Source organism: Neophocaena asiaeorientalis, unplaced genomic scaffold, assembly GCF_003031525.2.
Source record: "Neophocaena asiaeorientalis asiaeorientalis breed wild unplaced genomic scaffold, Neophocaena_asiaeorientalis_V1.1 scaffold540, whole genome shotgun sequence".
Taxonomy (NCBI): domain Eukaryota; kingdom Metazoa; phylum Chordata; class Mammalia; order Artiodactyla; family Phocoenidae; genus Neophocaena; species Neophocaena asiaeorientalis.
Genome location: NW_020172141.1, coordinates 6,199,139 through 6,209,731, shown reverse-complemented (window position 1 = coordinate 6,209,731; position 10,593 = coordinate 6,199,139). Strand labels below are relative to the sequence as shown.

Sequence of the window (10,593 nt, the reverse complement as noted above, 5' to 3'; positions counted from 1 at the left end):
CCTCACTGAGCAGATGGCATCTCTGAGGAGGTGAGCAGAGGTGTCCTGAGCCAGCCAGGAGGATGGCTTGGGGGAGACCACTCCGGGCAGTAGAGGACAGCTAGTGCAAAGGACCTGAGGCAGGTGAGCACGGCATGGCTGCAGAACAGGGAGCAAGGGAGAGTAAGGGTGGGGTCCAGCTGGTGTCTTAAAAGCAAAGCTGCCTTTCCTGGCCTCTAGAAGGGAGGTCGCCAAATTCTCCCTCAGAGCCCACCTCCTGCTCTCAACCAGGCCCAGACGCTGTATTTTTTTTTTTTTACTGCGCCACCAGGGAAGCCCCTAGACGCTGTATTTTTAATGCTGGCGGTCGAGGAGGCTTTCGTGGCTGTAACTGAAACAGAAAGTACAGGAACCTCCACCATGTGGCTGTCAGTCCAGGGAGACTCATTCACCCCAGGTCTGGGACAGGCCCCTGCCTGCCCATCTGGTCCCTGTGCCCATGACCGCCACCCCACAGCCTAGGGACAGGGAAGGGGGCCCTGCCACGTGCGGCAATCACGGGCTGAATAAACTGTCAAGGGCCTGGGCACTGGCATGTGCTTTGTAAATGTCAGTGACCTGCACACTGGCTTCTCCCACTTGGATGCCTGGACACCCTTTGTAAAAGCTGAAGCGTCCCCTAAATAGTACCTGAACCTGTGAACAACCGTGTTTGCACTAATGCCGAGAGGAATCTACAAACGCTAACGTTCTAATACAGCCAGGGCTTGGCAAACTGGAACCACTTGCTGAGCTATAAAGCGCCCCATAATCCTGCGGAGGCCCTGTGCACGATAAATTACTCTGTAAGCTGTGTTTTGTAAACAGCTCTGGGCTTTGTAAACCGCAGTCCTTTGGACACTGCAGATGACTTGCCAGCTGTAGAGCGCTGTGCACCCAGGAGAACGTGCGTCAGGAGTCGCCCTCCCTCGGCCCCAGGCTCCCCTCCGGGCCTCCACGCTGAGGACGGACGCGCGCGGGCCGCCGGCTGGGCTCCGGTCCGGGGCGCAGAGCTGGGCGGCGAGGGTCCCCCCGACCCCTTCCCCGCAACCCAGGCACCGCCCTCTCCAGGCCCAAGCGCGGGTGGGGCTCGGGGGCGGGCGCTCCGGGGCCGCGGGGTCGAAGCGCGGGCTCTGCCGCCTCCTGGTGGCCGCGGAGGGAGGAGGGGCCGGGGCCGCGGCCGGGACTTGGGTCTGCTGGTCCTGCGCGCGCGCGCGCGCGGAGGACACGCGTGCGTGCGTGCGTGCGTTCGTGGGCGTGTGTGTGTGAGGCCGTGTGTGCACACGGAGCCGCACTCGCACGCAGGGCGATCCGCCCACGCGCACATCCACGCGCGCACCTTCAGGACTCACGCCCTCGTCCTTCCTTTCGTGTGTTCATTCACTAGTGTTTTCATTGAACACAGGTTGAGCGCTCCCCGGGTGCGGGCACTGAGCACACGACGGTGGCGGGTCCGATCGGCCCAGATAATTCAGAGAGAGGTTAGTACACCGATGGGACCAGGTGCCGGGCCTCCCTGGGGAAGTGACAGGGCAGACAGGAACCGGTGAGCAGGGGGCCACAAGGAGATGGGGAGGAGCGTTCCACACAGAGGGCACAATCAGTGCAAAGGCCCCGAGGTGCCAACAGCCTTCACGTGGGAAGGAGGTTGGAGCTGTTAAATGCTGTGCCAGGGACGGTTATAGGTAGAGGCTGTCCCAGACTGAGGCTACCTGGGGACGAGAATCGGACTCTGGCTCTGGCCGAACTGAGGCTGGGAGGACTGGTGGACGAGGCAGAGGGGAGATGGGCCCCAGGGGATCGGTGTCTCCTTGTGGGAACACACCCATTGCCCTGGGAGGACTAGCAAGGCTAGTCCTCAGACCTTGGGATGTAGGGAGGCTGACTCTCCTGCGTTGGGTCCTTCTAGCCTGAGATGGGCTTGGGGATGAGCGTTATGACCCTTCCTAGCTGAGAAGAGCCAGCCCTGGGACTTCGGTGGGAGCTCTGGGCCCCTTTGCTAAGCTGGTGGGAGCCACTGAGTCCTGACATGGCCCCGTGTGGGGAGTGTGAAACTGAGACAGAGGAAACAGCTAAGGCAGACTTGAGTTCCACGGGATATTAACCTGGCTCCTGGGTCCCACTATGCCTGAAGCCAGCCTCAGTTCTGCTTACATGAGCTATAAATCCCCTTCTGCTTCAGTCTGATGGAAGAGGGCCTCTACCCCATTCTGCCCCAGCCCAGGCCCCGAGGATGACAGAGCCAGACCGGATCTTGCCAAGGATGCCTTCCTCCAGCTGCCCCACTTCCTCTGTAGGGGCTACTACCTGTCCCCAAGCCTGTTTCTCCATCTCACAAGCCATGTGGCTTTGGGCAAGTGACTTCGGCTCTCCGGGCCTGTTTTCTCATCTGGGAATAACGACATTACCCCTCAGTTGAGGTGACAGCCCAGGCCCAGGTGCAGCGCCTGGCAATGCACTCATCAATGTCAGGGGGACAGGTGGCCCCTCGGGACTGGGCTTGTGTTGCCGCTCTGTCCAGTGTTCAGCAAGGGCCTGGCAGCTCGTCACGGCCCTTGGGGGCAGCCTCGTGTCCTCACATGTGGAAGTGCAGGGCCCCGGCAGGTGAGAGGCCCCCACTGCCCTGATCACGCTGCCGTGTCCCTGTCCCGGGGCAAGGGGTGCCCCCTCCAGGGCCACCAGCCGTCACTAAGCAGGAGGAGGGCTCGCCGCTATGACACATAGTCTCACACGACCTTTTGTCCCACTTTTTTTTTTTTAAATTAAAACAGCAATCAGGTAACTGCCCCAGCCAATCAGGGACAGGACCCTGGACGGGCAAGTCCTTTCTTCAAAAAAATATATTTTCTTCTTTTTTTTAAAACAATACCAAAAGCAAATCCACAGCCCCCGTCGAGCCGGTCCCCAAGGAGAGTGAGTTGGATGGCTCCCCTAGCGCCTCTCTAAGCAGAGACCTTGGGCCCATCCCCCTAGACCCCAGCCTGAGCAGAGAGAGCAGGTCTTAGCCTCATGGTCCCCTAGCAGGTGACAGAAAAGTGATCGGCTCCAAACCATGCAAGAAAAACCAGCCAAACCCACAAAGCGGAAGAAAAAAACCAAGAGGATAAATTAAAAACATAAAAGTGAAACAACACCCCTAGAGGCGGCAGGCAGGGGCAAGGTGGCCCCGGTGCCCTTAGAGCCCCGTCTGCCAGTGCTGGGGTGAAGGCCTCGGTGGCTCTGGCATCTGCCTCTTGGGGGCTCCAGGGGATTCACGTGGCTCATCCCCCTACTGGGTCCCCCTACCGATGCCGGGACAGAGGTGTGGCCAGCCTGGGCCAAGTGTGCAAAGTCCATTCAATCGAGAGATAAAAAAATATACAACTTGGGTGGCATCCAGGGCCGGGCCAAGGCAGCAGCCTGTACAAGGCACCACTGCCTTCTCTGTGAGGGGCGTCTGGCCCCTCCGAGTCCAGAGTCTCAGAGTCCTTGGAGCAGCAGGGGCAGAGGCACCGGAGGGCCCCGATGGTCCGGTTCTTTGGCACTTGGAACCAACAGCCTGTCAGGCGGGAGCAGCCCCCTGGATTCCTCCCGGGTGCCCAAGGCCAGGTTGGCAGTAGCTTATGGGCGTGGGCAAGCACTGCCGCACAGAGGGCTGCACGGCGCCGCGGGGCCAGAGTGGGTCCAAGGCCCCGCCGCCTACGAGTCCTCTCCCAGGATCTCCTTCACAAAGGCAGCGATGTCGGTCTTCTTGGTTTTGTGCGAGGTGAAGAAAGGGTGCTCCTGATGGGGAGAGAAGGCAGTCAGTCACCTCGGAGGGGGCGAGGTGGAGGTGCCCCCACATGCTTCTCCTGCCCAGCAAACTCCTAGTCATCCTTCCAGGACCTCTGCCCCCCAGAAGCCCTCCTGTCAGAGGCAACGTTCACGGCCTCCTCCTCAGCCCCCCCGCAGCCACCCTCAACTCACTCTTCCCCGTGCATGCTAGGCCTCTGTCCCTCAGTGGGTAAATCCTTATTCACCCTTCTAGGCCCAGTTCCCCTGCAAAGCCTTCCCTGATGCCTCCAAAGTAAATGGTCCACCTGTCCCCCCTTTGCACTTTGCCTCCCTCCACAGGGCCTGGCATGGAGTGGGGAGGAGGGAGCCGGGGTACACACGAGTGAATGAGTGACGGGAGTTCCTAGGAGTTCCTAGGAGTGAATGCCCAGGCAAGCCAGAGGAGCTGCCCACCGCTGTGCACAGATGCAGCCCTCTCCCAGAGAGTCCCGCCCACACTCACCATCAGCTCCAGGTAGCTCATGCGTTCCGCAGGGTTCTTTCTCAGGCTAGGACAGAACAGGGCAGGCTGAGGGCAGGCTGAGGCAGGCTGGGGCCAGACTGGCAGGGAAGAAGTGAGTCCAGCCCATCCAGGCCAGCCAAGCCAGTCTGGGTTCAGCCCTGCCCGGGCGGCAAGGGGACACACATGCTCCTTGGGCTCAGGGAAGAAGGGGCCGGACTGTTCTGGGGGGCGCTTCCAAGGGCAGAGTGGGATCCATGGTGCAAACTACAGAGATTTGGACCAAGTTTCTTTGCCTCTTGGGGTGTTAGCTTTCTTGTCTCTATAATGATCTAGGGAATTTGCAATGATCCCAATACCAAAATGCTAACATTAACAATCACTTACTTGGTATCCTTAATCGGGATACCCCCTACCACGGGTCTTGGGAGAAAATGACTCTGTCTGCCAGGCTCACTTGTCTCCAGTCTTTCTTATTTTCCAATAAAAGAAATAAAGGCTACGAATTCTCCTCTGAGTATCTCTTTGGCCACAACACATAGATGTTGACATGTTATATTCTCATCGTCTTCACTTCTGACTAGTTTATAATTTTATTGTTTAAATCTCTCTCATAACCCAAGAGTGCATTAGAAGAATTTACTTTTAATTTGCATGTAGCTTTTTTCTCTTCAGTTATGGATTTCCTGTTCCAGCTAATTACAGTCAGAGAACGTGGCCTATATGGCTTTGCCTTCTGCCTCTTCCTCTGTTTCCTTTGTAATCTCAAACATAATTAATTTTTATGAGGATCCTGTGGGCATTCTTTAATTTGATACGAAGTTCTAAACAGCAATGAAAGCAAATTTGTTATGCATTTAAATCCTCCATATGCTTTTTGTTTTCTTTTTCCATCTTCATGATCTGTCCATTTCTAGAGGGACTGTATTAAAATCTCCCCACTAGGACCATAGTTTGTCAAATTTTCCTTGCACTCAAACTATTTCTGCCTTACTTATTTTGATGCTATGTTGTTTGGGGGTTATTTGCTAAAGGAGAAGGAGACCAAGCCCAGGGAGGAGCTGGGATCTGGCCAGGACAGGGAGGGGTACTGACTGGGCTTGGGGAGGCCCAGAGGTCCAGGCAGGGCTGAGACTCACCACTGTGCAGTGAAGTCCACAAACTCGGGGGAGAAGCGGTCAGCTGGGAGCTGCGGGGATGGCTCCTCCACCACCTGCTTCAGCTGCTGGAACGGGGTCCCCCAGGACTCATAAGGAAACCGCAGGATGGCCATCTCGATCTGCAGTGGAAACAGCGGCACTGGGTCAGATGCACCCACATTCTGCACGCGGAAGCAGGGCCTTCACAGATCCTGCCTGTCCTGGTCCAGCACCCAGAGCTGGACTGTGAGGCAGGTCCAGGGGCTGATAGGTGACATCATACCAAAGATGAAAGCCAAGGGGACACCAGTGGTTAGTTCTTCTGACCCAGCCAGCAGCTATGGCTCACGGAGCAAATCCAACCCTGAGTTTTGACTGGCTTAGCTATCATCAGGTTTTCAAACAATCTGAATTCAGAAGATTGTACATGAAAACCCAGGTTTCAGCTAATCTGAAGAAATCAGAGGAGCTGCCAACCTGGGGACGCTCTCCCACAGGCTGCCAGCAGCAAAGGAACTCGGATAGGCAACCAGTTTCCCTTTCCTTTGCCACAGGCCACTCCCTAATCTCAACAATGTCTCAACAATGACTTAAGCGTCTGCTGCCATTTATTTGGGCTGTTGTTATTACTGAAAGGACAAACAGGAAATGAAATGACTCTCATGTGTTTGCAGAAGGAACGTTAGACTGTGAGGTCTGCCTTTGACCATGAATTTCATCTACTGGACTGTGCAACAATCCACCAGACTCCATTAGGAAATGAAGTTTACAGGCCCCTCCTCCTCCACAGAGCCCCCACTGCCCAGCCACCAATACCTGTAAGGCCCATCTCCAACGCCTCCCCTTCCAGGAAGCCTTCCAGCTCTGACCTCATCACTGTTTCTCCCTGACTCCCTGGACACAAGGCTACCATGGCTTCATCTCTCCTACTAGACCCGGACCTCCCTGTGCATTGGGTGCCTCACTTGCAGTTGGCAGCAGTCATCTGTGGGAAAGACTGACAGCTCGGGACTTCCCTGGTGGTGCAGTGGTTAGGAATCCACCTGCCAATGCAGGGGACACGAATTCGAGCCCTGGTCCGGGAAGATCCCACATGCCGCAGAGCAACTAAGCCCATGCGCCACAACTACTGAGCTGATGCTCTAGAGCCCGCAAGCCACAACTACTGAGCCCATGCGCCACAACTACTGAAACACGCGCACCTACAGCCCGTGCTCTGCAACGAGAGAAGCCACCACAATGAGAAGCCCGCACACTGAAACGAAAATAGCCCCCGCTCGCCGCAACTAGGGAAAGCCCGCACAGAGCAACGAAGACCCAAGGCAGCTCACAGCAAACTCTGGGTTCCGATTTTGACCGCTGAGATGAAAACACAAAGCAGGTCCACCCAGGCCCCTTTCCCTGACAAGTGATCACCGTAATGAACAGAAGAGACCTCAGCTCAAGCAAACGCTTCTTGTTGGTGGTGACTGGCACCCAAACAGATCGCTAGTCACTGTGCTAAGAAAGCACCTTCCCGTTAGGCTAAAGGCCCCTTTCCAGCCAAGACACAAATGCATCCCACAGATGGAGGCGGTACAGTGCGGTGCGTGTGGGTGTGACCCTGGATTTTCACAGGACAAACTCAGCCTGCGTTTTTTCCTAGAGTTTCCAATGATTCCGACACACAGAAGTGAGGACCCTGCCTGAGCAGCAGAGGAGGACCACCAGAGTTTACAAGTAGGAAGACAGAGAAGTGTCCAAACCCTGGACCTCGTAATTCCTTTCCTGGTAATTTTTTCTAAGGAGCTCAAAAAAAAGCCCACAAAAATATCAACAGCCTCTGGGCACAGAGATGCACAGCACGATGTTATCTGTGATAGTAAACGTGGAGAAGCAGTGTGAGCGTCCAGCGCCAGGGCTGAGCCTCACCGTGATCGTGAGGGGGCCACATGTACAGGGAGCTCACTTAATTTGGGGTTGACTGTGATTTCTCGACAAGCGCCACGAGCGCTGGGTAAAGTCCAATGGACGAGTCATCAGAGACGCCGAGAATATGTAAAGCTGCCCCTCACCCCACGGCGGGCATAAGGCACCTGCAGATGCTCCCCTTAAGACACCGTAATTTTTGATGACACAGTCTCTCCTCAGTTTGTGAAGCCAACCAACATTTCTGTCCAAGGCTAAACTATTTCCCAGGTCCCAGAAGCTCAAGGACCTGGTACAGCCCCTCCCAAACAGCGAGGGAGCCCCAGGTGGTACCATGGTGATGCCGAGGCTCCAGACGTCGGACTTGACATTGTAGCCTTTCTGGTTCAGCTCCGGGTTGATTCTCTCAGGCTGTAAGAGGGACCAGAGCAGGGTCGCCCAGCTGGGTCCTCAGCTGGGTCTGGCCTCCCCCACCCCAAACCGAGGGGCCAGGGCTCACCCATCCCACCTCGCCCGGGGCAAATGAGGAAGCTGAGCCAGCGAGGGCCAGGGTCTCAAGGTGGAGGCCTGAGTCTTGCCACCCAGCTGCCCTGCCTGGGGGTCCCACCTTCGGGACACTGGGGGAGGGGTGGGACCCCGCAGGCCCCACCAGCCACCTCCCTGAGGTGAGACTTATTACCCAAATGGGCACCACGGGGCCAGTCAGAAAGGGGTGGAGAGGGCCGGGCAGCAGACCCCTCTGCCCCCAACGGCAGGAAATTCGGGGTCTGGGGAGGTCTCATCCCTGATGGACACAGGACGTGGCGGGGGTGGCCAACCCTGGCTGTTTCCTCCTGGGGTGGCCCAGGAACCACTCACGGCCATGTAGGGCTTGCAGCCGGCATCCATCGTCTTGGCCACGGAATCCACCAGGTAGCCACTGATCCCAAAGTCGCACATCTTCACGTGGCCCTCCTTGTTGATGAGCACGTTGGACGGCTTCACGTCTGCCAGGGGCAGGACACTCCATTCAGCTCCTGGTTGTGGGGCCCCCACTGCCCAGGTCAGAGCTGGTGGCCACACAGCCAGGAGCCCCAGGCTCCAGCCACAGTTAAGGGAGGAGGTCAGGGCTCTGGGGCTTTGCCCGGGACCATGTCTTTGCAGCCAACCAGCTGGGACTCTGCCGCCACTTCCCAGCACAACCTCTAGCTCTGCAGTCCACCCAGGCTCCAGGGGGTCCCGTCACTGACAGCGTGGGCACTGGAAACCACCCCGTGCCCACCCAGAGGGGTCGGCAGATTTGTCCAGGAAGCGCAGGGCAGCAGCTAAAACACAGGAGAGGGGTCTGCAGGAGAACCCAGAGCCCCCGGACTCGAGGTGGACATGGAGTGTGCTGGAGGGCACAGCAGGGACCGCCCAGCGAGCACACACACAGGACACACACACATCTCTGCTGCCTTCTATGGGGACTTCTGTGTGGACACAGACGCCCAGAAAAAGGACCGAAGGTTCCGTGACAACCTGCCACTGAGTGGTCAAGGGGGCTTAGCCTAATGAACTTGGCCTGGAAAAGCAGAGCACCCAGAACACAGACGAAGAGGCAGGACGTACACTGCCCGGGTGAGTCTCAGAATCAGCGGGCCAAGCGGGAGGCTGAGAACAAGCAAAACCAACCCACTGTGGGAAAATCAGAGGAGTGTGGCCCCAGGGCGTGGGGGGCTGGGGGCATGACGGAGCAGGAAGGGCTGAGAACATGCCGGGAGGGCGGGGAAGGCTGGAAACACCTTCACCTTGATGCGCGGGGCTTACACAGTGTAAACAACGATCAGATTCACGCAGTGGTACACAAACCCCCTGCGTGTCTTGCAACACATAACACATCAAAACAAGATGGCTCAGCCTTCCCAGGACAACGGTCCACCCCATCCGTGCTCGGAGCACCAGCCAGTGGAACTGGGACTGGGCCTGGGGGCTGAGGAAAATGGCTTGGAGGAGTGGACAGTGGCCTGGACCGGGCAACAGGCTCAGCGCCTGACCCAACAGGCACGTCAGGGCCGGCTGCCTCTGGGCCTCGGCGGTGCGGGCCCAGCAGGACTGGGCAAGAGCGTGTGTGTGAGCAGCCAGGCCCCTCCCCCGGCCGGCCTGGGCACTGACCTCTGTGGATCACGGACAGCTTGCTGTGCAGGTGCTCCAGGGCCCTCACAATCTGCCATTTGGAACAGGAAGAGGGGGAGAGAGACCGGGTGGCTGTGATTCCCGGTTGCATCAACAGTGACAGAGCTGTAAGACACCCCACCCAGGGCCATCCGTCGCCCTCTCCCAGGTACACACCCAACCCTTCACTACCCTAGGCCCTGCCCACATCCCAGCCTTTGCTGTGGGGTCCCAGCAACCTTGGTGAGGACGCACTGGGTTCCTGCATTGCTCTGAGTGGGCAAGGATCTCAAGTGACATGCCCACGACCCTGCAGAGTCCCAGACTTAGGAGCCCCCAGGGTGCTGTCCCTTCCCCCTGCCAGGCTCCTGGTAGAACCCAGCCCTCTGCAGCCTCCCTGCTTCCTCCCCCTCCCCCAGCAGTCAGTGGGCTACATGCTCGGAGCCATTCCCCACAGGAATGACCCCAAAGATCCTGATTCAACGCCAGGGGGATGTTCGCACGTTCGCAGGTGCGGTCAGGAGGAAGGACCGCTGGTTCGCTGACTCCATTTCCCTTTCTGCTTTGGCTGCCGGGGCGCTCATGCCCGGGGCTGCCGCCCGGCCCTAGGGACATGCAAGCTCAGGAGGCAAGCACGGATGCGAACCCCTCCCCCGACACCATGCCTCTGTGAGCTGCCCCAGAGCGGCCTCGTCCTGGGCATGAGGAAGTTGTAAACACTAAGTCCTTTCTCATGGCCTAGAAGCTCAGAAAGGCCCAGAGGGCCTGGCTCTGCCAAAGCTGCGCGGCTCCAGGAGCCCCGGTCTCCTCAGCAGGGAGGCTCTGGTCCAGGGTGGCGGCAGCTGGGCTTCGAGGGGCAGCCGCCCAGGTTCAGGGCCACAGCTGGGGGCCATACTGGGAGCCCGACTCTGCCCAAGACAACATCATCGGGACCCCCACCCCAGCAGGGCCTGAGCCACTTACAGATACAGCGATTTCCCCGAGAATGTCCTCTGGGATCGTCATGTCCTTGTCCAGCACCTTCCGATAGAACTTGTCCAGGGATGTGTCCATGAGCTCCATGCAGATCCACACGTCTCCCTGCACGTGGACATCGGGAACTCAGCCATGCCCGCCCAGGACTGCCTGGGCCGGGGTCCTCCC

At 58.1% G+C, this 10,593-nt stretch overlaps 1 protein-coding gene across 1 annotated transcript in view; it reads right to left on the bottom strand.

The window, feature by feature from the left end:
- Window positions 1-2,774: 2,774 nt before the first annotated feature.
- Window positions 2,775-10,593, bottom strand: part of MAP2K3 (mitogen-activated protein kinase kinase 3) — a 21,932-nt gene continuing 14,113 nt past the window's right edge. The window contains exons 6-12 of the mRNA XM_024753058.1: window positions 10,414-10,530; window positions 9,451-9,502; window positions 8,176-8,303; window positions 7,651-7,728; window positions 5,410-5,549; window positions 4,274-4,319; window positions 2,775-3,780 (exon numbers count right to left, since the gene is read on the bottom strand). Coding sequence (XP_024608826.1) covers window positions 3,697-3,780; window positions 4,274-4,319; window positions 5,410-5,549; window positions 7,651-7,728; window positions 8,176-8,303; window positions 9,451-9,502; window positions 10,414-10,530 — 645 coding nt within the window. The 3' untranslated portion in view covers window positions 2,775-3,696. The remainder of the gene's footprint in view (window positions 3,781-4,273; window positions 4,320-5,409; window positions 5,550-7,650; window positions 7,729-8,175; window positions 8,304-9,450; window positions 9,503-10,413; window positions 10,531-10,593) is intronic.